The sequence below is a fragment of the Lipomyces tetrasporus genome (assembly GCF_029532465.1).
Source record: "Lipomyces tetrasporus strain NRRL Y-64009 chromosome Unknown POJ06scaffold_3, whole genome shotgun sequence".
Classification (NCBI taxonomy): domain Eukaryota; kingdom Fungi; phylum Ascomycota; class Lipomycetes; order Lipomycetales; family Lipomycetaceae; genus Lipomyces; species Lipomyces tetrasporus.
This window is the reverse complement of record NW_026611598.1, coordinates 1,400,220-1,425,689: the sequence shown is the minus strand read 5'-3', so window position 1 is coordinate 1,425,689 and position 25,470 is coordinate 1,400,220. Positions and strand designations below refer to the sequence as shown.

At 47.2% G+C, this 25,470-nt stretch overlaps 9 protein-coding genes across 9 annotated transcripts; 3 read left to right on the top strand and 6 right to left on the bottom strand.

Annotated features, from left to right (window-relative positions):
* Positions 1-533: 533 nt before the first annotated feature.
* POJ06DRAFT_194740 (S-adenosyl-L-methionine-dependent methyltransferase) lies at positions 534-3,841 on the top strand (the record flags this gene model as incomplete). The annotated part of the gene is made up of 5 exons (XM_056184964.1): positions 534-862; positions 911-940; positions 991-1,367; positions 1,423-3,347; positions 3,398-3,841. 5 exons carry the CDS (start codon positions 534-536, stop codon positions 3,839-3,841), a joined length of 3,105 nt encoding a protein of 1,034 aa, XP_056045619.1.
* Positions 3,842-3,908: 67 nt separating this feature from the next.
* Positions 3,909-5,512, bottom strand: POJ06DRAFT_248981 (ATP synthase subunit C-domain-containing protein). Its single transcript, XM_056187105.1, has 4 exons — positions 5,333-5,512; positions 4,924-5,050; positions 4,341-4,702; positions 3,909-4,283 (listed from the first exon to the last, which is right to left on the bottom strand). The coding sequence occupies exons 1-4, from the start codon at positions 5,391-5,393 to the stop codon at positions 4,234-4,236; spliced, it is 600 nt and encodes a 199-aa protein (XP_056045618.1). The 5' UTR covers positions 5,394-5,512; the 3' UTR covers positions 3,909-4,233.
* A 353-nt stretch (positions 5,513-5,865) lies between these two features.
* On the bottom strand, positions 5,866-8,211 carry POJ06DRAFT_207744 (chaperonin Cpn60/TCP-1 family). Its single transcript, XM_056185391.1, has 8 exons — positions 8,124-8,211; positions 7,991-8,038; positions 7,846-7,931; positions 7,680-7,794; positions 7,400-7,622; positions 6,692-7,347; positions 6,489-6,634; positions 5,866-6,434 (listed from the first exon to the last, which is right to left on the bottom strand). The coding sequence occupies exons 1-8, from the start codon at positions 8,161-8,163 to the stop codon at positions 6,072-6,074; spliced, it is 1,677 nt and encodes a 558-aa protein (XP_056045617.1). The 5' UTR covers positions 8,164-8,211; the 3' UTR covers positions 5,866-6,071.
* A 173-nt stretch (positions 8,212-8,384) lies between these two features.
* Positions 8,385-10,412, top strand: POJ06DRAFT_248976 (uncharacterized protein). Its single transcript, XM_056187103.1, has 5 exons — positions 8,385-8,487; positions 8,551-8,712; positions 8,770-8,905; positions 8,966-9,093; positions 9,159-10,412. The coding sequence occupies exons 1-5, from the start codon at positions 8,460-8,462 to the stop codon at positions 10,259-10,261; spliced, it is 1,557 nt and encodes a 518-aa protein (XP_056045616.1). The 5' UTR covers positions 8,385-8,459; the 3' UTR covers positions 10,262-10,412.
* Positions 10,413-12,106, bottom strand: POJ06DRAFT_248973 (uncharacterized protein). Its single transcript, XM_056187102.1, has 3 exons — positions 11,740-12,106; positions 11,316-11,676; positions 10,413-11,227 (listed from the first exon to the last, which is right to left on the bottom strand). Exons 1-3 carry the CDS (start codon positions 11,877-11,879, stop codon positions 10,535-10,537), a joined length of 1,194 nt encoding a protein of 397 aa, XP_056045615.1. The 5' UTR covers positions 11,880-12,106; the 3' UTR covers positions 10,413-10,534.
* A 2,770-nt stretch (positions 12,107-14,876) lies between these two features.
* POJ06DRAFT_274411 (uncharacterized protein) lies at positions 14,877-16,168 on the top strand (the record flags this gene model as incomplete). The annotated part of the gene is made up of 5 exons (XM_056189615.1): positions 14,877-15,238; positions 15,309-15,488; positions 15,535-15,908; positions 15,971-16,033; positions 16,110-16,168. The coding sequence occupies exons 1-5, from the start codon at positions 15,024-15,026 to the stop codon at positions 16,166-16,168; spliced, it is 891 nt and encodes a 296-aa protein (XP_056045614.1). The 5' UTR covers positions 14,877-15,023.
* A 1,008-nt stretch (positions 16,169-17,176) lies between these two features.
* On the bottom strand, positions 17,177-17,596 carry POJ06DRAFT_266771 (uncharacterized protein; the record flags this gene model as incomplete). The annotated part of the gene is made up of 1 exon (XM_056189184.1): positions 17,177-17,596. The coding sequence occupies one exon, from the start codon at positions 17,594-17,596 to the stop codon at positions 17,177-17,179; it is 420 nt and encodes a 139-aa protein (XP_056045613.1).
* A 1,381-nt stretch (positions 17,597-18,977) lies between these two features.
* Positions 18,978-21,837, bottom strand: POJ06DRAFT_193854 (uncharacterized protein; the record flags this gene model as incomplete). Its single annotated transcript, XM_056184928.1, has 4 exons — positions 18,978-19,126; positions 19,184-19,703; positions 19,758-21,096; positions 21,173-21,837. The coding sequence occupies 4 exons, from the start codon at positions 21,835-21,837 to the stop codon at positions 18,978-18,980; spliced, it is 2,673 nt and encodes an 890-aa protein (XP_056045612.1).
* Positions 21,838-22,388: 551 nt separating this feature from the next.
* POJ06DRAFT_248960 (uncharacterized protein) lies at positions 22,389-25,429 on the bottom strand. The gene is made up of 5 exons (XM_056187101.1): positions 23,705-25,429; positions 23,142-23,652; positions 22,944-23,089; positions 22,794-22,893; positions 22,389-22,743 (listed from the first exon to the last, which is right to left on the bottom strand). Exons 1-5 carry the CDS (start codon positions 25,250-25,252, stop codon positions 22,673-22,675), a joined length of 2,376 nt encoding a protein of 791 aa, XP_056045611.1. The 5' UTR covers positions 25,253-25,429; the 3' UTR covers positions 22,389-22,672.
* Positions 25,430-25,470: the final 41 nt, after the last annotated feature.

The following is a 25,470-nucleotide window of genomic DNA, read 5'->3' as shown; positions in this document are numbered from 1 at the left end:
TCGTTCGCATTCGACCATTTATCTAATCAAAGCAACGCCTAGCCTATGTTATAAATCTAGAGTAAGATGCAAGAATAAGAGACAGTTTTATATCGCTAAGCCTTTAATTCTTTAAGATGCACTCAGCTACCTGAGACTCAAGCACGACACTATTATGATGAAGACACTCGTATTCTGGCTCCATTTTGCCGACTCCTTCATTGGGAGTAAGGTTTTTTTGACTTTGTTATTACAAACCTCAAATTTTTGACATGTGAGATGACTTCCGGGTTCTGAGAGGACAGGAAGTGAGACGTGGTTGATACGACAGAAGTGAGAGTTGGTCGAATTCATAAACTGTCCTATTCAAAGCCAGAACCCGAATTTTAATAGGTGAAGATTTCAAAGGATCCTGCAAAGAGATAAGTGATAGTCTCTGCTTCGACAAGGTTGGATCGGTGCAGTGTAATCCAAAAAGAAATTTGATTTCTCTAGCATTTCGTAGCGCCTCGAACGACCGAGCAACCAGTAAGATTGTGGACTCCGTTGCCCAAATGCCAACAAAAAATAAAGTCCTAATTGGCTATAAAAAGGGCAAACAGGTTGCCAAGCTGAACAGCGACAAAGCAATTCAAGACACGAATAGCTCATCAATTGTCTCGAAGAGATCAGTCGAACGACTTTATTATCCAACAACGGCTCACGCAGAGCACACGTCGTCACTAGAAGATGCACATTTCTTTAGATATTTTGTCAAGAAGCCTCAGAGGAGGGCTCCACTTATTAATCGAGGATACTGGATACGAATGGAGGCAGTTCATGCAGTCGTTAAGCAGGCATGTCCTCCACCTGCATTCAAATTCTGCGCACGGCCTTGGAAACAGTTGCTGACATCAATCCACTAGTTTCTACAATCCAATCAAGGAGCAAGAAAGGTTATTGTTAACCTAGGCTGTGGCTAGTATGTATTGTGGTGCGGTTCAATAGATTGGTGGCTGACAGAATTCGCAGCGATCCGCTGCCATTTCAATATCTTGCGAAGATATCCACGAATCGCAGCAAAACCATATTCATCGATGCGGATTATCCAGATTTGATCAATCTCAAAGTGAGTGCAATAGCAGCCTCGGAAGATCTTTCGCGCGTCGTTGGAGACCGACACCACCTGAATGTGTCTAATTCTTCCATTAAACTCGCTAGTTCGTCGTATTATTGCGTTGGATGCGACCTGTCGAATCTTGAAAACTTTGAGAAGGCATTAGAAGCATGCGGAGTCCTCCAGGATGACTGTGATTTGTTGTTCATTGCTGAGGTTTCATTGACCTACATGAATACTGAAGAGGCGGACAAACTTGTACAATGGGCGTCTGGTATCGCCCGAGGCCAAGGTAAGTAGCAACATGACTCCCTGGCTCTTTACACGAGGTTCTGATTCTGGTTTAGCCCAGTTCGCGCTTCTTGAGCAGATTCTGCCTGCGGGTGCTGACCACCCATTTGCACGGACAATGCTCCGCCATTTCAATCACCTGAACACGCCCATTAAGTCTGTGTCTACATATCCTACTGTTGAAGACCAAATTAAGAGATTTGCAACCCGTGGATGGAAGTCGGTAACTTGCACCGATTTGCATACGTTTTGGCGCAACAGTGTTTCTGCTGAAGAGAAAAGCAGAATGGAAAAGATAGAGCATTTTGATGAATGGGAAGAGTTTTTCCTTTTCTGCCAGCACTACATTTTGCTCGTTGCTAGTACAAGTAGTCACACTGCAAATGGCATCGTCCCTGTTTCCATACGGCCGTCCACGATCGATAGAGCATGGACTATCGACAGCGTCGAGTGTCCGTTACTCCGGCGCCGCTGGGGAGCAACGGCGAGTAAGTCTGATACTTCTATTGTCTACTTTGGCGGATTGAGCCCAACTACACGCCTCGACACTAGTGTCCTTGTTACATCGGACGACGATACGCCATTTTTTGTTAAATCTACAACGAGCCCCTCACCTAGAATGTGTCACGCAATAGCGGCTCTTTCACCGGGCAGATTCTTAATGACTGGAGGTCGGGGTTCACCTGCTGCACCACTATCTGATTGCTGGACATTCAGTTCAGTTTCGAATGAGTGGGAACAAACTACGCCAATGCCTGGAGCGCGTTATCGACACGTCATGGCTGCTATTTCTCTCGGACAAGTGATTGTGTTCGGCGGACAAGTCGACGATGCCTCATCTGCAGAGTGGCTACTATTCGATGCGGAGTCATCTTCATGGACGGAACTGGAATGCGAGGTCAAGCTCGGTATGCGTCTGTCACCTGGTTTCTGCTGGTTAGGAAAGTATGGCATTCTGTCCGGGGGTTTTAATCGTTTCGGCGATGTATATGACGAGGTTTATAAATGGTCAGTTTCTGGAAACATGATTATCTTGGAACTAGTCTCGAACCAAATCGTTAAGGACAATCTTGTTCGAGCAGGTTGTCAGATGGTTTCATGGGCCGAGGATTCCGTACTACTGGTCGGCGGCATTCAATCACATGGTATCCTCCAGATAAACGACTCTTTCAAGATTATCAACTTCACCGAGATGTCCACCACAAATATCGAAGTTCATAGCCAAGATAATTTCCCAATGTTGATCGGATGCTCAGTTCATATCACTAAAGATAAGGAAATTGTCGTAGTGGGAGGTGGTGCGGTTTGTTTTTCGTTCGGTGCCTGTTGGAACGAGCTAGCTGTCGTGAGGGCTGTAACTGCGCGTAAGCGACAGTGGACAGTTGCTGTCGGGGCCGACAAGGCTTTTGCGATTGGGCCCGACTTGTCTACCTCTAGGGGTGTGGAAGTGAAGACCACAAACACGACCGTTGTGCAAGAAAGCATAGAAGACACCGTGACGATTGGCGAAATCGGACAGAGAGACCCGAAATCGGTAGAGGACTGGAAGGAGATATACAGCTATGGCATGCCAGTTGTAGTTAAGAAAGCTGATATTGGGTCATGTACTAGCACCTGGACGCCGTACTATGTCAAGGATAAAGTGGGAGTTGATCGTCCGGTGACGGTCCATATCAGCAAAAGTCATGCCATGAATTTCCAGAGGAAGAACTTTCGGTACGACGTAGTGCCTTTCGGAGAGTTCATTGATAGGGTATATGGTGTCAACGACAACGCCAATGATTCCGACGAATTGCTGTACCTACGATCACTCTCGGCGCTGAATCCAAAGTCGAAGACAGCGAACATATCCGAAGATTTCCCAGCAATTGCTACTGACTTTCAGTTACCTCCAGAATTGAGGTTGTTTATTGGAGACAAGGCTTTTTCGTCGCCATTACGCATATCTAGTCCGGGTGTAGGAATGTGGCTTCACTATGACGTAAGCAATACCAACACCGACAGCCGCCTCTGACACTGACAGCGATATAGGTTACTGCAAATTTTTTGATTCAAGTACGTGGGACTAAGCGGGTTCGACTCTATCCGCCAAGCGACGTGTCAGAGTTGTCATTTCCGGCCGGTGCATCCTCGTCGCGCATTCCAAACATCTTTGATAATTCGGGGATCTCGATAGGAAACGTTCATCCTTTAGAGACCGTCATGTGTCCTGGAGACATCATCTTCATCCCCGCAATGTGGCTACATGCGACACTGCCCCTAGAACCAAGCATTTCGATCAACGTATTTTGGAAAGATTTAGAACCGTCGTTGTACTCCCAAGGAAGGGATATATACGGCAACCGGGACCTGAAAGCGTATGAAGAGGGGCGCGCTTTGATCAGGAGGATATCAAAGTCATTCGAGACCGTGCCTGCAGATATTCGGCAGTTCTATCTTGCGCGCTTGAGTGACGAATTACGAAACGGAGATTAACTGATTGCTAATGCCTGACTATTTGTATATGTAGAGAAGACTAGATGAATATTTAATTATATGGTAAATCCTAATGTTACCTTATCTACAACCCCATCTTACATTAATGTAACCCCCAATAACAAAATTTTAGATTATTTGTTATATTTTCGTTCTATAAAACCCACAACTTATTTCGCCCCAACCAATATGACTTACTAAAACACACGAATGTAAAAAAAACACCATGCCACTACCAAAATTAAATAAAAGACATACGAAACTGAAACATGTCATCAATTATGTATACTTCATAGATATGATATCTTTTGAATGGTTTGGAATATGTAAATGCCTTCGTATGTCGAACCCCTTCCTTCCCGCTTCTCGTGTCATTTTGTTTGCTGAATAATTTACTGGAACTCCTGTGCCTTACCGGTCATCAGCAGACCAACAATAAGACCTACCACCCACGTTAATGTCTAGATTTTCAAAAAGACCAGTTTGCTCAATATCATACCGAAAAGACCCAACACGGAACCGAAAATCTCAATGACAAGAATCTTGACGAAGAGAGATGGGTCGGCAGCATCAGCGATGGCAGCAGTTGAACCGGTAACGCCGACGGCGACACCGCACACAAGGTTGCAGAAACCGACCGTAAGGCCACCCCAGAAAAGAGCGTAGCCGGTGTAATAATTCTCGGGGGTGTACAAGTCGGGGCCAACAACAGCAGCGAGCTTGGCGGAGAAAACGATGGACATGATGACACCATAAATGGCGACCACCTCGCAGAAAATGATAGAGATCAAGTTCTTGGTTCGAATTCGTGGAGCCTTGACACCACCACCGACAATGGAAGTACCAGTGACGAAAATACCCCTAAATAAGCATGGTTAGCCGGTTTGACATAATATCACGAGGCGTGTTCTCTCCGTATCGCGTTCTATCCAATTCCGTGTTCGTGGAATCAAAAGCGCATTTCGATTTTGAAATAGCACAGTCGCAGCTTCGCCGGCAAATTAATACCATCGCATCAATGTAATTGGCATATCAATCAAGAGAACACGACCCGTTCTTGAATTGCTGAGTTCATGACGTACCAGGCAGCGCCGACGACACTAAGACCGATGCAAAGAGCAATGCCGAGCGAGGCCCAGGTATACGGCGAAGTAGTCGTAAGGAACTTTCCGACATTAAAATCCTCACCGGAGCCGGTGAACAACATATCTAATTCGAACTGTCAGCTTTCCCTTCGTATTGCTGGTAAAATTTCGCATATTTTCATGCCGCAGCTCCACTGCAAATCTATCGCTCAACATCTGCGTACATCCCATCCATCGCAGGACATTACATTCCGGCATAAGTTCGCGAAATTATTGATATATTTATAGTCCGCGAATAGTATTCATTGCCTGCAATTCCTGCAATGCCGATAAGGGGTAATTTAGAGCGGATAGATTGGCGCAGCACTGCCTGACGAAAACCTTGCGAGAATCGAGAAGTACGTACATCCACCGACGACGAACGCGCCAAGAAGGGCGATAGAACCGATAACAGCTGGAGCACCCATTGTGATAAACTGACGATCGAGAAATGACGGGAAGGGGAAGAAAAGTCGGACAAAGTATACCAGCGAAGGGGGAAGATTGGATGGCTGCGACGAGAGAACCGTGATTGTGGACTGTGGTGGTGCACCTGTGAGCATCTGGCCGTGGGCGAGTGAGCGCAAGCGGGTAATCAGCTATCAAGCCGGCTCCCAAATGTCGAGCTAATCCTGTCCTACAATAGCGTAAAGCTTGTTCGGGTGCGAACTCACTACGGTATTCGCGCTAAGCTATATTAGGGAATATTTTAGCTTTTGTAGGCAACTTAGATGCATTAGCGTTGCTCATGCTCTGTTCACGCCGTCAACCTTGCGCAGAAATGCCGACCAGCCATGATTGGTCGGATGACTCGTTATCGCAACTCCAACACTTCGTGAAACCCTAGCCTTCCATAGACAGGTGCATCTTGTTATGGTGGAGTGTTTCTAAATGGACAAAGGGGTGGCTGAATTAAGGATCCCAGTCTCTCACAATGCACTTGAAATCCTCGACGTGTGGAATACAAAGTATATTATCTACAGATACCATCAATTCTTACAATACATTCAAGCTGCAACAATATCAAATGCCGTAATAAAGGTACATAAACACGTCGAATATATTTATCAGTCAATCATCTCCTGACAGAGCATCCTGCACTGTTTCTAATGGTCTCCGTGAGATTCCTCTTCTCGTCTCTCCGGGTCGACCGTAATCATAGTATCGATTCGGAGGATTGCAATGCACGCCTCCAATGCACTCTTTAATGATCGAATCTTGCTCACGCTGGGTTCCAAGACACCGGCCTTCATCTCGTCCACAACTTTTCCTTTCCAAAGATCAAGCCCGTAATTCTTGTAACCCTTCTTCTTGGAATCTGTCGATGGCGCACTCTGGCTAGTGGCGTGGTACGATCGAAGCTTGGCCACTAAGTCTGACGAATCCTTCGCGGCATTGACGGCCAACGTCTTAGGAATAATCAACAGAGCTGCAGCAAACTCTGCAATCGCAAGTTGTTCTCTGCTTCCCTATAGAAACAATGTTAACGCAATTCGAAACGAAAGCATGCCAAGCTGGCTTACAAGAGTCGTCGCAAAGTTCTCAAGATAGATGCTCAAGGCAGTTTCAACCGCACCACCGCCAGGGACAACAGTACCGCTCTCTAAGGTACGCTTAACAACCGACAGGGAATCGTGAATCGATCGTTCCATTTCGTCCAATTGAAAGTCTGTGGAGAAATCAATTAATAACCAATTGCATAAATGCTAATTATATTTGCGCCTACCATTCGAACCTCTGAGAATAATTGAGCTTGATGTATACGCCTTCGTGCCCTTAACGAGGATACACTCGTCGTCGGAAATACGTTCTTGGGAAACCTCTTCCGCATACCCCAAATAACTGGGCTCGAATACTTCTTCGCCCTCCAGGTTGGATAAGCTGCCGACCAAAGTGGCACCGGTAGCATGAGCAATACGTCGCAGGTCTTCTCTCTTGCACCTCCGAACAGCCATGACTCCAGTCTCAACAAACGACTTCAGACACAGATCATCGATGCCTTTGGTAGTCATAACAACATTGGCACCAGCATTGATGATTTTCTGCACACGTTCCAGGACAATGGTGTTCTCTCTTTTTCTAATTAGCTCCAATTCTTCGGGGTTCTCGATTGTGACGCTGACGCCTAAAGGCATGCGAACTTTCTGTAAATTGATATCGAGACAGGCAATCTTCGCGTTTGGAATACTTGTCTTCATTGCCTGACTGGCTACAGTGCAATTCAGTGCATAACCCTTGACCAAAACTGATTCACGGCTAGACTTCCCATGAGCCTTCAAGATATTGACAGCCTTGACAGGATACTTAGTCTCTCCACGGGTATTGGTAGACTTGACGGCCAAAAGCGCATCAACCACCATGGATGAGAAGAAATCAGAATCGCTGATGACATTAGCCGATCATACGCACAATTACCATGCCAAGCCATGCTCACCTTCCAATAATCTTGCTAGACATGCTAGTTTTGGCAATGTTCTCTAGGACATCCTTTCCAAGCGCGTCAACCTTGACACTCATAACATCATTCAAATACTTGGTCGCTTCTCGAAGAGCGAGCCTGTATCCGGTGATGATTGTGGTAGGGTGAATCTTGTTCTTTACCAACTCATTCGCTCGACGAAGCAATTCAGAAGCAATAATGACGACCGATGTTGTTCCTGCAGTGCATAGTTAGACCATCCACCTAAGGAGGGATACCACCGCGAGTAACGTACCATCTCCGACTTCACGGTCCTGCTGCTGTGCTAGCTCGACCAAGATCTTGCCAGCCGGATGCTCCACATCGAGAAGACTTAAGATTGTGGCACCGTCGTTCGTAACAGTAACATCCTACGTATCATTAAAATCCTGTCCAGCGATACTATTTCTGAAAGTACATACACCAATGTCATCGACCAGCATCTTGTCTAAGCCAACTGGACCCAGAGATGATTTCACGACATTCGCGATCGCTTGCGTCGCCAAAACTATGTTTCAATTAGATCCGATCCTAATTATATTGCATGTTCGTCACAGCGAGAATTACCGTTCTGATCTCTGATGTCGTTACCGCTTAGCTTCTCTCCACTGAGGACTGCAGGTAAGTTAGCGCCATACATAACTTTTACGATAGTAGGGAATATGCCAAGGATCTCTAACACAAGATCTCACAAACTTACAAAGAGTATCAGACCGCGGCGTACTGTATAACTGCGACATTGTAGAGATAGTGGTGATTCTGTTTGAAACCGCAGTAACGCGTGTGAATTCTTTATTTTTTCCAAGCGTCGCGCGCTATGGACCCCTTAGTTTTTTTGAATATGACTCTAGCGTAAATCTAAGCACAAACTGCACGGTTTCCGTACTCACATTTACGCTGCGAACTTGGCCCCCTCGGCCAAAATTTTGAGCCGCGTCTCATTCACGAATCCACCTGCCCGCTTCAATATTTGCGGCGAACAATTCAACTTCGACCTTGATTTTTTTTATTTTAGAGTATCAGTAGTGATATTGACATGGCTCCAAAGAAAGAGAAGGTCGACGGTATGCTTTCTTCTTGATTCAAAGGCTAATTATTGGTTGCTAACTCGCTTCGTGTCGTTGCAGCCAACAAACCGGCTTTGATCGGTATCACTGCACCGAAGGATGAGGATTTCCCATCGTGGTACCAGCAGGTACTCACCAAGGGCGACATGCTGGAATACTATGACGTTTCTGGCTGCTATATCATGAAGCCCGGATCATACTCGGTTTGGGAGAAGATTCAGGGTGGGTGACTCATTGGATGGGGCGCGCGGAGATTGATATTGACTGGCGACATTCTAGCTTGGTTTGACGGCAAGATCAAGGAATTGGGTGTGCAGAACGCTTATTTCCCTATGTTCGTGTCGTCGAAAGTTTTGGAGAGGGAGAAAGATCATGTTGAAGGATTTGCGCCAGAGGTTGCATGGGTCACGAAGGCGTATGTCAATTGCTGTATTCGCTGGTCAAAACGCATTTGCTAACCCTGCATTTGACATAGTGGAAGCACCGATCTGGAGGAGCCAATTGCTATCCGTCCGACCTCAGAAACCGTCATGTACCCTTATTACGCCAAGTGGATCCGTAGTCATCGTGATCTTCCACTCAAGCTCAACCAATGGAACTCTGGTAGGTTAATATTGCTAGCAGACGTGAAACATGACTGCATTCTAACGCAAATTTTACACTGTTAGTGGTCAGATGGGAATTTAAACATCCCCAGCCGTTCCTCCGCACTCGAGAGTTTTTGTGGCAGGAGGGTCACACGGCGTTCCTTACCCGAGAGGAAGCGGAAAATGAAGTCTTGCAGATTCTTGATCTGTACGCTCGCATTTACCAGGATTTGCTAGCAGTTCCAGTCATAAAGGGGCGGAAGACGGAGAAAGAGAAATTCGCTGGTGGTTTATTCACCACTACGACTGAGGGGTATATCGCTGCAACTGGCAGAGGTATTCAGGGCGCTACCAGCCATTGCTTGGGACAGAATTTTTCAAAGATGTTTGGTATTACTGTGGAGGATCCCAAGAACGATGGCGAGAAGATCAACGTGTGGCAGAACAGTTGGGGTCTGTCGACTCGAGCCATCGGTGTCATGGTTATGACTCACGGTGACAACAAGGGTTTGGTTATGCCTCCTCGAGTCGCTCAGTACCAAGTTGTCGTCATTCCATGCGGTATCACCGTTAAGACTACCGAGGACGATAAGGCCAACATTACTAACGGCGTGTTGAAGATAGAGGAAATTTTGAAGACGGCCGGTATCCGTGTAATGGCTGACACCAGAGACAACTACTCCCCTGGATGGAAGTTCTCCGACTGGGAGCTCAAAGGTGTTCCACTCCGATTGGAGTTCGGCCCCATGGACTTTAAGAAGCAGCAAGTGGTCGCCGCCCGACGAGCGACTGGACAAAAGGACTTCGTTGCCTTGGCTGATCTTGCGGAGTCTATCCCTATCCTTCTCGAACAAATCCAGGATGAGATGTTGCAGAAGGCAAAGGCATCTTTCGACTCTCATGTCATCCGGGTCACCAAGTGGGAAGACTTCGTTCCTGCTCTCAACAACAAAAACTTAGTTCAGATCCCATGGTGCGGCGTTGCTGATTGCGAGGAAGAGATCAAGGAAAAGTCCGCTAGACAGGATACTGGTGAGGAGGTTGACGAGCGTGCACCTTCTATGGGAGCGAAAAGTCTTTGCATTCCCTTTGAGCAGCCAGAGGGTATAATTCCGGGCGAGACCAAGTGCGCCGCTTGCGAACGTGATGCCAAGGAATGGTGTATGTTTGGAAGAAGTTATTAAGACCATACGGTGGTGTTGTTGTAGTTGTGTGTTTATGTGTTCTTGTTGACTTGTCAGTTTCCACTAATTTGTATAGAATAGTTTTGCACATTGTTCGGGCAGTTACACTCAGCCTTGTTTTATTAGAACGAAACAATAAAGTATATGGAACCATTTACTGACGGCCATGACACCAATTTAAACAATGCAAGCCCAGAACTCCGATAAACCGATACAGTATCTCGTTTTGTATATGCAATTTCCGCTTCCGTGCCAATCTATAACTGGGGGGAATTATAGCTTGACGTCCTGCCTATAGGGTTCACTCTCTCTGCGCATAAACCGAATGTTCGCAACTTCTTCGTGACCATTCGAGTTACCACCAGAAGCACCGGACCCAGCTGCTGAGGAAGATGCAGGTACTACCGCACCAGGTGGTACAACTGAAGAAGTTGCGAGATTCTGCAGCGCCCACGTACGTCGTTCCATCATTAAGAAATGCATCTGGTGACGAATAGCATTAACAGCATTTCTCATATTCTGGATTTCTTCTTTCGCCCTGACGGTTTGGTTCGTGAGCATGACACTCTGGCGTATTTCCAACTCCCCCAATTGTTCCGATAACCTTTCCAGCTCAGACCGGAACCGCTCGTGCTCGGTGAAAATGTGGAACACGTCGCTGTCGAGCATACTGTTTGATCCGCCAACAGCGATCTGAGCACGCAAAGTCTTATTCTCAGCTTCAAGATTCGCAATTCTTTCCTCTTGTTTGTCGAGAAACGGCGCAAGCGAGGTCAGCACGCATTCGGCAGTGTGGCTATCCAATTTCTCCCTTCGTCCGGACCAGCGGCAACCAAGGCTGTTTGCTGGGCACGTAACGACGGATTCGCTGCATGTGTCTAGATGATCTTTAATGTCTGCCATGGAGAACTCCTTGGAGCAATCGGGGCATTTAGTTGAACGGGCTGTGCACGTATTTTTGTGATCCTATTAGCCAAACAGCCGTTAGAGCGACCAGATCTCCATGGGCCTCACCAAGCCAGTACGATAAAATCAAAAACAAGAAAAAACATACGTCAAGTTCAAATTCAGCTACTGAATCGTGGCAATCAGGGCACATAATGGGTCGGTGAAAGCAGTTAGCGGGATCTCGGTCGATAAAACGTCGTTCGATGAGCTCCGTGCATGCGTCCGAAGGGCACGCCAGCAAGGTGTAACGACATTTGTCCTGTAAATGGTGCCGCAGCAGACACCGCTGAACGGTTGATTTGCATCCCTTATCAACATTCGGGCAATATACTAGTAGCTCATTGACCATGTTCGACAGTATTTTTGGCGGTGGACAAATATCGTCGTCAGATAGGGGACCTCGGTCAACCGGACATTTCTGTGACTGGGCTAGCGCTCTGTACAAGCATACCGAGCAAAACGTGTGTCTATACACAGCATTCGTATTAATGACCGCCGGATAAGTAGATGATGAGAATTATAGAACTCACCCGCACTTAGTGTAGCACGGATCAACGAAAGCGCTACAGCAGATGGGACATACTAGATTGTCATTCAGCGACACATACAACAGTGATCGTATATCAAGTTCACAGCAACTTGTCGTCTTTGAAGACTTTCCTTCCTCCATGGTAAACGTAGAGCCTCCAGAAGGGTACAAATATGCTGTCAAGACGTTGTTGCTATGAGAGGGGCCAAGCGCGTGGAGGTTTGCGGAGACTCGAACCAACTTGAGCTCTGCAGGTTGGGGTATTGGTACACTTCGAGGAAGGGTGAGCTGGCGGACATGTCGCACTCGACCCCATGGATTTCAGGGGCAAATTTGTTAGTGCTCATATATACCGTGCAGTCTCTGAATTACACAAGACCGCATTCTGGATCCCAAACTGGTCTTCAGCGATTTCTTCCTGGTCGGCCGCCATATCGCCGTAGAGAAAATTACCTTCACACTAAGTCGAAAACAACTCCACTAGTAACAATAGGTTTGAACATTAGTCTTTAAATCTGAGATTGCTTTACTCGTCCCTCGCAACGGGTCAGTAACGCCCAGACCCACATCGAAGCCGACTTCTGCGAGATTTCTCGTCCTCGCAAACACCTCCGATGAATCTCTGTAAATGGCTTCCTAAAGAAAGTTCGGATTCGTCAGATTCCAATGGAAACTAATTGCTATCTATTATGCTCATATAACCGATGATGAATAGCTGCGGATGGGTGAAGGATTACAGATAAGGATGAACAATCCAAGTACGGTCAAACCTCGCTATAACAATACTCGACCCCCGATATAGCGATAAAATCCGGCGCTCTCATTCTAAAATTTGGTGAAAAATCAATTCGTTATAACGATTGCCTTACTAAACAAGTTTAGTGCCGCGTTAAGCCGATACGAGGTAGCTGTAAACATTACATTGTACTAACGGGGTTCTACTCTATATCAAACCTATGAGATGGAGATAATATTTTACACGAGCAGCATCTTGAATTAGTTTGACCGTTCTAGGTTCGACTATTCATGTCAGAGAACTTATAGGTTGGCATAACCTCATTGCTGACTCGCACAGTGGTCATGCCAATTGAGAGATCGACATCCTTTAATCAATCTTCAATAGTACTATCCACTAGTGTACACCAGCTATTTGTCTGTTTGTATTTGTATTGAGACTGGTGTATGGTAGTCAAATAAACTATGCAAAACATACTACGACAGACTGTTTTATGCGCGAACATTGGAGCTATTCGTGGTTTTTTTTTTCCTTTTTTTTCCATTTTCTATTCCAATTTCTAGTTGCTATCTGGACTATTCCAGAACTCGTTTGTACACGAAATGATCCATATATTGTGATACCTTACCGCAACGAAGTCATTGATTGTGACGCTGAAATATCCCAACAGGACGTGCCATACAAATTGTCACGCTAATGTCCCACACTGATTATACAAATTGTCACGTGGTGATAAGACGTATTTTGTTAGATACGTTGTGGTAATTACAGTCAACTAGTACTCTGTCACTCACTAGCCGATTTGCGGGAAGTATTGTGACCGACGCTCCGCGAGACCGATGTCGCCAACCCATAATCGCGACATTGTCGCGACCTAATGCAGAACGGCTTGTTGCGTCAATGGTGCTTGAGGAACGGTTCAACGTGTATATTATCAATCTTCTATCATTTTTCGTTACAGTCAATCTCATAATATGCTGCAGCTGTTGTAGTGGAGTTGATGTTGACAAAGTTACTTTCGTCACCACAAATTCTGGTCGGATCTGGTTGGCTTTCGATGGATGGATTAACCAATTACCATGAATCATCGGTGGAAGATATTTCTGTCTCAATTTGGTCTCAAAGCTCGGCAGCCTCCTACTGGCAACCAGTGGGTTAAGGAGTAGATCAGTGCCATTGTAACGATAGAAATTGGCCTTAAACTGAGTCATTATAAAATGAGCGTAACGGTTGTAGATGTATGAAATTTAATTATTAAAATCAGACACATGTATGTAACTTTTTATGTCGTAAAAATCCAAAGTGATGAGATACACTAATGGTGCCATATGGACTGATATATGGTAGCTCAACTCTTCCAATTTGTGCACTTTTCATACTTTAAACCACTAATAACTTGTAGCATAGCAAAATACTTTTAATAGGTAGCCCCTGTATTTGGATGCATGCGGCGCATCCGCGTGTTATGCTGGGCACTTGCGCCGCAGTCAATTCACCGCTTGAGCCGTGCTCACGGGGACGCGTGCGTGTTCTATTTTGACAAGAGAAGAGCCTGTGTTGTGGGTCCGCCAGGCAACTTGTCGACCTTCACACAGTAAGCCACGCGCTTCCTCCTGGGTCATCGTAACTGTCTGCGCCACTTGTCGTAAGACATCGGGAGTGTTTAGTGTTTAAATTACGGTGTTCACGGTGTTCGCGTGTAATAGCCCAGCCGAGACAGGCAAGCGCTAAGCCGTTTCTGTGCAATACTGCCAAAACGAGCTCTCGGGCAATTGGAGACGCCTCGTTTTGTTTCACGCTTAAGGATCATACGTCCGGTAACTGTGACACCTGTGCCGTCCAATCAGTGCGTCTCTGCACAGAACATATGGGACCATCAACGCCGCTGCGTTTAAGCTGCTTTTTGGACACTACAGGACCTTTGGGGCGTAACTGCCGCATTCACTTTCATCGTTCATTATCTACTGGAGATGGCCAGGGCGGCTACGTCACTATCATCACAGCGGGGCTTGTGCCACGGATGCTATATAATTTGGTGTTAGTTATCGTGTTAACGGCTTTCCCATAATTACACAGATTGAGGCGTTGGTACTTTGTACTCTTTCAAAAATGAGGTGCGACATTCGGCATTCGGCTGGCCGAATGGCCTAAGTCGTCACAGGAGTTAGGGCAGAATACCCCTACAATGTGCACCGAACTTTCTGTGGCTCGTTAGGCCGCCATGTCCGTGCTGTGTAGGTCGGCGATGTCGGCCAAATTGCGGCGGGACACCAGTGCTGCAGTGACGTATATGCCATAGAACTGTCAAGGAAATAATGCACTTACGGTCGTAGAAATACAAAATCTCGGCGAACGTCTACCCATGATACACGATAGCGTAAATAACTCGGCACTTTAGCCAAAGACGTGTTATAATCAATTTAGACGAGTGGCATCCTGTGAGTTCGATTTGCCGACGGGGTCCGAGGCATTCGCAGTAACTGCCTAGACTATATTATTGGATACTAATTTTCTGTGTAATTTTTGTTCGACGTGCGGATTAAGGACACATGGATGGCAATGGTACTTCGCCGTCGGCTGGCCGCCTGCTCTTGCTTGCTGATACGACGCTCGTTTCAGTTCTTGAACGCAATCGGCTGAAGTCATTGGATTTGGAGCCATCAGCAGCAGAAGAAGCAGACATTCAGCGAAGTTTACTAGCATTGAGAGATGGCATAGCTACATTGGAAAGAGAGCAGTCTACAGCCGAGAGCGATTCGTCTGCGTAAGTTAGACTGACTGTCAATTTGGCATCGGGACATGGGACGGAATTACTGACAGAATTGCTGTTGTAGGTCGTCGCGATCGTTAAAATCAAGAGAGGACACTTTAATACGACTGCAAAAGCAGTTCGATAAGCTTCTGTCACTACTTCAGGACGGTGGGGCGGACAAGCTACTAGCGCAAGTGTCTGCTCCACGTCCATCACGGCCCTCACTGGTTTACCCTTCAAATGATGAGTATAATACATCAAGGTGCGTATGGTGACGACAGTCTATGGGTCTTGCTGACTCTAAATAGGAGCCGTCTCTTGAATACGTCGAGTCCAAGGACGAGGACACCAAAGACAGTACGCTTTAGTGATAATTTGATCGATGTGCAATCAACTACTCCAGACCCTCTAAGTATAGCTGCAGACGAAGCTCGGAATAGTGCGAGCAACAACGAGGCGCTGTTACAGCAGCAGCGCATTATGCAGCAGCAGGACGACTCGCTCGATCGACTGTCGGAATCAATATCGCGGCAGCGCGAGCTCAGCATACAGATTGGCGACGAACTGGATTCGCATATTGAGCTTCTAGGAGAAGTTGATCGACTGGTGGACTGGGGACAGAATAGACTTGATGGAGCGAGAAAACGCCTTGACTATGTCTCAAGGAAGACTAGGGAAAACAGTACGCACACCGCTTGCGATTTATTTAAACGTTATCGCATAAAATCTAACTCTTGTTTTTAGGCTCGTTAGTTGCTATTATCGTTGTCATCATTGTCTTGCTTCTTCTCATCATAATTCTCAAATGTACGCTTAACGGTTTGCTTTCTCGAACGTGTCAATTATGCTAACGATCTGTTCATTCAGAAAACAATTTACGCAGCGGTTTCAGTTTGGATTGGGCGGATCGGTCGTACATCTTGCGGGTTGGTTCTGTTTTAGCATAAGGAATTCTGCTCTTTGTTTTCAAGTTTTAGTCGCAAGACGCAGGCCAAAAAATTTCCTCACGCATGCGAGTTTTTTGTCGTTGATTTTATTAAGTTAGTTACGTATTTAGCAATTATATCAACATATAGGAGAAGATGTTTTGTGGCAGGCGTGCGTTTTCTTACGCAGTGTTATTCGTGGGATATTTTCTAACAATAGATTTGCAAGTTAGAGTATGATGATGGAACATTTCTCATTCCTCTAAATGAAGCCTCCATAAGATAGGAGTTCGTGCCCTGGCTCTGGTCATGCCAAGCTAATGCGCCAGGTAGCTTGACGCGAATCCCGAACTATGAGGCAAATTAGTTAAAATCAGTATGGCTAGTCTCATACGTTCTGCCGAGTCTTTGCACTGGCTTGCGTATCACGCACGACATGAGCAAGCACCGAACTATGATATGATAAAACTATATATGACTTAACAACCAAAATCAGCACTTATATACACGCGAATATATATAAACCAATCATGACCCCCAATGACTATATGATTGCATGATTCAGAAAATCACAAGTCACATTCCACGCCAAGTAAAAACAGACTTGCAATAACCAAAACACTCACAATAACACACACACATATACATATCTCAAACCCATGAACCTAGATGTACAAACCCCAATCCAAGAGCCCAACCCGATAATTGTATATGCATACATTTTCCTAAGCACATATAGCAACAGCAATTATACACAAAAGTGAAATTAATTATATAGAGGAAAACCCATAGCCGAAAACCGAAGAGTGCCCGTGCGATGATGTAATCGAAACCAACACGAGATCGAAGGGACGCCTTGCCGAACCGATAATAAACGTAACAATACTAGTACATTGAGACACCTTCCCTAACATAAGAGAGCTTGACCAAACTCCTATTCAGCACAACACTGCCCGCCAGACATGCGTAAACTCAAAAACTCCATATAGACTACAGGTATGACAAGTCAATATGGGGCAGATCATTATGACCATGCCTTTCTGCTAGGAGTGCTGTGCGCGCTAGGATAGATCATTTTCGCCGGCGACGAAAGAGGGGGAGAAGCGACCCGCAGGCCGGTGGCCGGGTCGACGATCTCAATTGCCCTTCTCGCGCGGTGAGCCCCTGGTCTTCCGGGCGACATACCCGGGGAGAGCTGTCCTAACATGCCAGAATTGCTGGGTCTAACCTGAGTCTGAAGAGGCGACGACTCAGGGGATCCAGAGGTTGATGATCGATCGGATGAATAAGTCGTAGCGGACTGGATCTCCTCCTCAGACAACAATGACGGACAGAACTCCAAATCATCCTCGAGGTCGAATGCACGACCGGCATCGAACTTGGCACGAGAGTGAAGTACTGCAAGAATGTTAACGATTGCTATTCCAGATCTCTCTGAAGCCATGGTGATGGATCGTGTATTGGCGGTGGCTCTTCAGGAGCATATCTATCATCACTCAAGGGACAGGGAGCACATACGAGAATTGACCGAGACACTCGGCGTGCCGTACGTGTGATATTGATAGCTCATTGTGAGAGCAGAAGGTAAACCGACGTCAGAGTAATAGCATGCAAGAGACCGGTATGAGAGATTGACGTAGAAAGGCCGCTTCGCCAGGCGGAGGGAGCGGGGGAGAATATAAGCAAGAGGCGGTCGCAGAGACTGAGCGAAGACGGTCCGGGATGCGCCTGAGGCTGCAGCAGACTGTTAGGTGATCTGTGATCCGTTACTTCAATTGGTTCGAGAATTTGTGATCCGTGAGTGGTGTGACTGAAATGTGGCGAGCCTCGTGTAATTCTTGTGCCAGCCACGCCCAGCCACTTTTCATGTTGTGTGTAATGGTGAGCTGTGATTTCTAGCTTGTGACCCATCACATCGTGACTCGACCAAGAAAGCCGAGAGCAGCTGTTGTCGTCACCCAAACTTAAAGTGATGTGTCTCTCCGACAAATGCCGACAAATGTACGACCGCCGCTCCACGTGCACAGCTACTCCCATGTCGAAGACAAAACCATAATCGACGTGCTAATCTGATAATCATACACGCATCCCACACGTCTTGGTCGTTCATTCGATCGATATGACATAATGACTTTTTGCGCTTCGTGGATATATTATACTATTATACTATCATAAAGCTATACATAAAACTCCAGGTTCCTGCTACAAACATTTATAACACGGACAAGCAATCAAACAAACCAAACCGTAAAGAACTTTCGCCGCAAGCAATAATACAAAATAACAAAGCCAATACACATTCAGCTCAATACATACGGCATGCATATGCATATACATATTATAGAGACCTTAATTATATACCGATCCATAAAAGCCGAGTCGACATTTTCGCTTGCTGATAACTCAATAAACTGTCAGGCTACCGAGCAGCAATGACAAGGCACAAGACTAAGCAAGCCAATAAATAGACCACAAGTAAAGCAAAAAAAAAGATACAGAATAAATGGAATAGAAAGAAGGAAAGAGAATAATAGGGCAAAAAAAAAGAAAACCTACAATATTCAAAGTGTCAATAGCCAACAACAAACAAACAAAATACGACGTAGACAAAGACCTATTGAAAAGTAACCCTCTTAGACACGCCGCCCCCATAGTTGAACTGTAACATTTGCTGTCAAAACTATAAACACAAAAAACTACCTTCAATTCGTTGAATAAACCCAGCCCGTGCCTAGTCCAACATAATAGTACACAAGCCACAAAGAGCAATGCTTATTCCCGACAGACGGATTGTCGTAAAGGTCTGAGAAATATACACATTATTATCAGGCCCATTGTTGCGACAGTAGCATGTCCGTGGCTTTGATCCATGCAAAGTAAAGAATTTGCTTCAGCTGCAATACATCTTCTTTCTTCTTAACGCGGGCCAGATTACGAGTCTCTTGCAGCAAATTGACACATCTAGGAATGTTTTCTATGACAGACTTAGCATGATAGGCCACTTTTGAACTTGCAGTCACAGGAAACTCACCAGGAGAAACGAAGTCGATCGCAGCCTTAACACATGAAGATATATTACACACCTGGTGCGCGCATCCCGCAGGAATAAACACTGCATCACCAGGCTTCTGCCAGATTCTAAACGGGACCACACCAAATCTCTTCCTGAGCAAAATGAGCTCACCATCTGGGAGATAGAAGACCTGTCGATGTATTGGGTCATCCGTGGAGAACCTTGGCACGACCTTACTCCCTTTAGCCTTCTCTCGCTTAGCGGTCAGGAATGGATTATTATAGGCAATCGGATCCTCCTGCTCGCGCTCTAGAATAAACTGGCGAACCTTGCCACTGTCCTCAGCCTTGAAGATATCCCAGACCGCACCAATTGGCTGCGGTGCATGACTGCTCTCTACGCCCGGGATATTCTTCATTTCTTCCAAGGAACCATTCGGATATGCAAAGGCCATAATATTGACGGCATCAGTGACGTCGAGGTGTAGAGTAGTACTCCCTCGTCCGTTCGGTCCATGAGATGAAGCGTATGCATTATACTACCGAAAGTCAGCTTGCGGTCGATATCCACACGCAAACCAGACCAGACTTACCAATTTTGGACCGAGATCAGGAGGATTGAATTCCTTCGGAAACATCGATGCCAAGTTCAGAAACCCATCGCGTCTTGTATATATCGGAAACGGTAAAGCGTTCTCGAAATCCTCAAACAGTTCCGGGCACACATCTTTCAAGTCGCCATTGGTTGGCCAATCTTTTAGTTTCAAGTTCATCTTCCTGCCGTTGTAGACGCCACTAGCAAAGCCCTCAAAGAAATCTCGAATAGTTTCTTCAAAGACCTGGCCATTGTCGTCTAATAATGCACAACGATCTCTGCCATAACGCTGTATGAAGCCAGAATCAGACCAATCTAACTTGAGACGCTTGCCAGCACCATGGATGACTAGAGGAGTGCCTTCGGACCACTTTGCTCGGAACTCGTCAACAGATAGTTCGCCATCCTGATATTCGATTGGTTTGGTGTTGGAAATGAAAGCATTGTCACTAGGATCGCTTGACGTTAGAGAACTAAATCCAGCAATCTCCAACCCGCCCTCTTTCTTGACAGCCCAACTTGCTGAACTACTTTGAAGCTCGAGATCACCTGGATTCATGGACGACGAGAACGACGGCATCTGAGGCACACGAGAATAAACACTGCTGTAAATCTCCTGTATATCTCCAGGCATCATACGTGTCACTGGGATAAGACAATTTTGCTGATGTCGATTGCCGTACGCGCAAAACTCAAACACGAATCTGAGAGTATTCCGCACGAGCTTTCCATTGTTGTCATCGCCAAGATTATTCCAGTCATCGTAGCAATCAAGACACATTTCGAGACCACAGTAGTAGCACATGTATCTGCCAGAGAATAGCGATGTCCCGCATATATCACATAATGACCTGTATCCCTCGCCTTCTTTCGGTACAATTCGAAGTAACGTCTCTTGCTTCTCTAACTGGAGCTCTTGATCTAGCATGTTTGAAAATGCAGGCGCAATACTGTCCAGAACATAGTTAATATCACCTGCCGATCTCGGTGGAACCGCAAAGTGGACCTTGGCCACAAAGTCGGCCTTCCATATCCGACCCGTGTACACGTCTCCCTCTGACGGCATATTATGACCGTAACTATCGTTTCCATGGCCCAAATTCAACTGATCGCTGAACGCATAATCTGGATCCTCACCGTCGTAGTAAGGGCCGCTGACATCTTCCTGGAATACGCGCACGCCGATGAAGCGACAGGCGCCAACGCCCGATTTTCGTCGCGTGCATGCCCGACATCGCCGAATACCAACGTTCATGCTCTGGCAGTTTTTGGCCTGCACGAACCAGAACATCGACTTATCAGGATTGACAATAATAGGTTTGTCGTTCGCAAAAGGCCTAGACATCACATTAGTATTGTGCTACTGAAGACCAACCCTGATCGAGGGGTCAGAATCGAAATCGAAGCACTCACGGTCGCACTTGGGCGGCCTTTATCTTCTTGCTGGGATCCTTTGATTTCTTCTTCTTTGAGACCTTGCGCTTATGTGATCCCCAGCCGGTCTCGTCCGACTCGGATTCGTCGCCAACGTCCTGGTCAGTGGGCGAGAACTCGTTGTATGGCCGCTTCAGAGCGGGATCAGCGGGTGACCCCATTATGGCGATAGGCGTTGACTGGGACTGATAGTCGGGAACGGGAAGGTCGCCGCCAGGTGGTGGGAGATATATATCAGCGCGGCCACCGTAGGCCGCGGCCTCGAAGAGATTTGTGGTGGCGTAGTAGCTGCTGCCGGCTTGGTTCATTGGTACAGCAGACGCGGCTGACATGAGCGACGGATCAGTGAAGATGGGGTCAATGCAAAGGGCTGCCGGGTCGTATGCGCCCGGTGGAGGCGCTGACACGTCTCCGTAGGACATGGCGCCGTTACCGGGGTAGAGATTCTGACTGGGAACGAGGGGGATCGAGTCCTGGCTGTCATAGGGGCTGGTGTATGTAATTGGACCGCGTGCCGGCGAGGGAGCTGGCATGGCCGCGCTAAAATACTCGTCGGACGCGGTGCGGCCAGGGAGGCCGTTTGCAGACGGGACCCGGACCTGGATCGTGGACGGCGGAGGAGCGATGTTGTAAGGATCCGCCATGCTATTAGTCGATCATCGATGGAGGTCGCCTCGAGAGGAGACTCCGCGGAGGAGCGAAAACACACACAGTTGCCAGCGAGGCAGACGGATCAGGTAGCGAGCGTAGATGGTCGCAAGCGCAGCAGACGAGTCGGAGCGGCAAAACAACAGCGCGGCGCAGTGATCGACGTTGGCCGGAGACGAGATGCTTTGACCTGGGGGAGGTTTTGGGATGTTTGTCGTGCGTGGCTTGGGCGATGATGTCGGTCGGGTCGAAAGTTCTCCCTGGGCGACGGGGCGATGGCGATGGAGTGGGTGGGGGAATCAGCTCATGGCAGTGTCGCCACAAGTTTAGCAAAGATTATGCTCTAACCGTCGTGCCCTGCTTATTTATGCGCCATTCGGAACGCTCGTTTGGTCCTTACCCTATGACGCAATCGCGCAGGCAAGCTCAATAGTTAGGATTTAGCCGTCGAACCTTATCCATTGCTCCCGTGTTCAGACGTACAAATGAGCACGGAGCTTCCGAACAACCAATCTAAGATACGCAGTCGTCATTAACAAGTGCGCACTCGATAGCCTGGTAACCTACCCAAGGCGAATGGAGGAGATCTACCGCACTATTTCTGAATCACACCGGCAGGTAATGCCACTCTGTACAATAAGGCGAGAAATTAATCGTTATTAACTTAAGTTGGAAACTCATGAAATCCGCTTACTCGCATAAACTATTAATGCAAAAGCCACCACAATGCATCCTAATGCCGCAACTACCATAATAATTTGAAACGAAGCCTCTGTGCACTCATTGCCCCTATTTACTAATAATATCCGTACATAAATGGTCGTGAAGATATCACCCAAGATGATAGACCCTCTTGGCTAGCCAAAACGAGATAAGTCCAAACAAGATCAAGCCCAAAGTGACTGCTCTCTGTTAGTGCTGTCCATAGTCATATCAGATCTGATAAACTTACTTGAATAGAACCACGACAACCCCTCCTTCTCCTGCCCTGGGACAAACACGTTCATTCCCCACAAACCAGTGATAATATTCATTGGCAGAACAATCGTACCCTGGTTGCTTCAGTCAGCATCCCGTTCGACAGTTGGAACAATCTACTCACAAGAATCGTCAGTCGTCCCAAGACGTCGTTAGTATCATTGTTCACCTGCGTCATCCCAATATTGATCTGCGCCAAATAGTTTGAATGACTTCGCGAGAGCAATTTCTCATAGTGCGTCAAGTTCTGAACCATTGTAATGATATGATCTACAATCCCGTCAGCACGTCGCGCAACCCGGACAGCAGCCAATCTACGCACCCTGAATGTCACCCAAATACAGACCAATCTCACTCCGTGGAGCAACCTCCCACTGCTCGGTGCATCGCTTGGCGAAACCCTTGATGACATCCGCCTTGTAGCCCAACAGTCTCATAATGCTCATGACCTGTTTACGGCACTCGCCTATTCTCCGAAGCATATCACCCTTGTCTCTAACATCATACTTGATGTTCGTGCGTCCACTGAATATACTAGACGTTTCACTGCCACCCGTACGCCGACGATGCAGTTTATGGCCGAGATCGTCGTGATCTAAATCGCCGCCATCATCCTCATCTTCATCTGACAAATCGCCTGAATGCATCTCCAAAATTTCCGTGTCTATATCCTGCACCTCTTCTTCAATGTCTCCAATCAATGGAGCAAATGCATCTGTCACGTTATCGATAATTGCATAGCAAATCCAATCCGCAGACACGGTCACATAATCCCGAAGCTGGCGGATCCGCCTGCGAACATTAGCAGGATGTGGAGCTGGTCGGAAATGGAACTAATCTCAAGTTAGCACTGTCAAATCTGTGCGGGAATCACTAGTAACGTACACTTAGGACGCCATCGTGGAAAACCACGAGATACATATTCACCGGAACCAATTCTCCCTTCCTTCCAAAATTATTTCTGCGTCTCGACGCATCGTTTCCATATCGCAGACGTCTCTCGCGCGCGGACATTCGAGGCGCAAGTTCGAAACTACGGAAGCAAACCAAGTAGTATGTTCTGAACAGTTCCACTTTCTCCCGCGTTTCTTCCATACAGATATCTTCCGTAGTAAGGGGATGGATGCCAAAGGCCTTGCTTAGTACTTTCATTTCAGCATCCGTGGGGTCTAGAATATCAAGCCAAAATGGGTATGGCCGCGCACGTATATCCGGCATGCTTGCAGGTCGGGAAGCACGTCCTTTGTAAGACTTTATACTTTCGAGACCAGGTCGGCGTCCTTGCTCAGGTGGTGCAGATTGAGGCCGCGATTGTAAGCCTTCGGAGACCCCCAAGCCGCTCTTTTCATCGGGACCGAGTCCGGGCGGTTCTTCAGTTGTCGGCGACGCCGCGAAAGACGAGGGAACGATATCTGGGCTGACTGGGAATAACTCATTGAACGACAGGCCATGGCCTAGCAAACCCGATATAGATTGAGAATGAATTGTCTTCTCTAAGTCCTCTCTGAAGTATGTGAATCTGAACGGGTAACCCAGTCTCTCTGAAGGGTTTCGAGACGGCTCCCTAGGCGCACCAGGACCCTGCCTGCGTCGTTCGGGCACAACAGTGTTGTCCTCAAGATAATACGCTGGACTATCGGAGCCTCCTCTATATCTCGGTCGCCCGTCAACCATCATCAATTCCGGTGGGACTGGAGCACTGGCCGCTTGCTCGGTTTCACTCCATTCAACCAATGCAGAGACATCAGGCCAGATTTTTTGCTTTCCAGATTCCATGTCCATAAAATCCTGCGTCTCCATGGGCACGCAGACGTCATTCAAGGATGTGGTCGACAAGTTCCGTGAGCGTGGTGCTGAGGACGAATCATACTCATTACTGCCATTCTGCGACGCTTCTCCGGCATTTTCCGTGACATAATGCCCGTTCCCGTTAATATCAATTAAATACCCTTCATTTGCCTGTCGCGCAGAGGCCTCGCCGATTTCAGTCGCCCTAGGTCGGACCGCCTGTCTATGATCTACCGAACCCGAAACACTCCGCATCCTGTCCCGCAGTAAATATCTGTCCGTCTGAGGCTCGTCCTCGTGTGCAATACTGTCGCGGCGGCGAAGCCGATTCTTGTTTCGGGTATCAACTGAGCTGCCCAGCAGCGGCATGTCGTCGCCTTCTATATCGCTGTCCGGCGCATACGACGCCGTCGTCGACATTCGTCGCGCGCTGGGAAACGAGGACTGGTAGGCCCTGTGGTCCAGTAACGTTGACGACGCAATAGATGACGCGGAAGAGCTAAGTGGGAACGGGGTTCTTCGTTCTTGAGCCGGTAGGCTGTGTTGTTGCTGCTGATGGGCAAAACCTCTATGGTCCGGTATCACCTCGGCAGCGAAAATCGACCTTCTTCTGACCGGCGCAGATTTGTTCGGCGTCTCGGACATGGTTGAGTAGCTTTATCTGAAGTGAGTCACTACCAATCTAGAGGTGGCGTCGCTGTATTCCTGCTTCAAGGCCAAATTACTTGTAGGTAGCTTGGGAATGAAGAAAGCGGTGTGTTGCCCAGTTGTGACGACAAGCCACACAGACCAACGCACATGGTCTGTGTGGCCGACCTCGAGAGGCTCAAAACTCCCAGCGGCGGTTTTAATGTGTAGGTGGC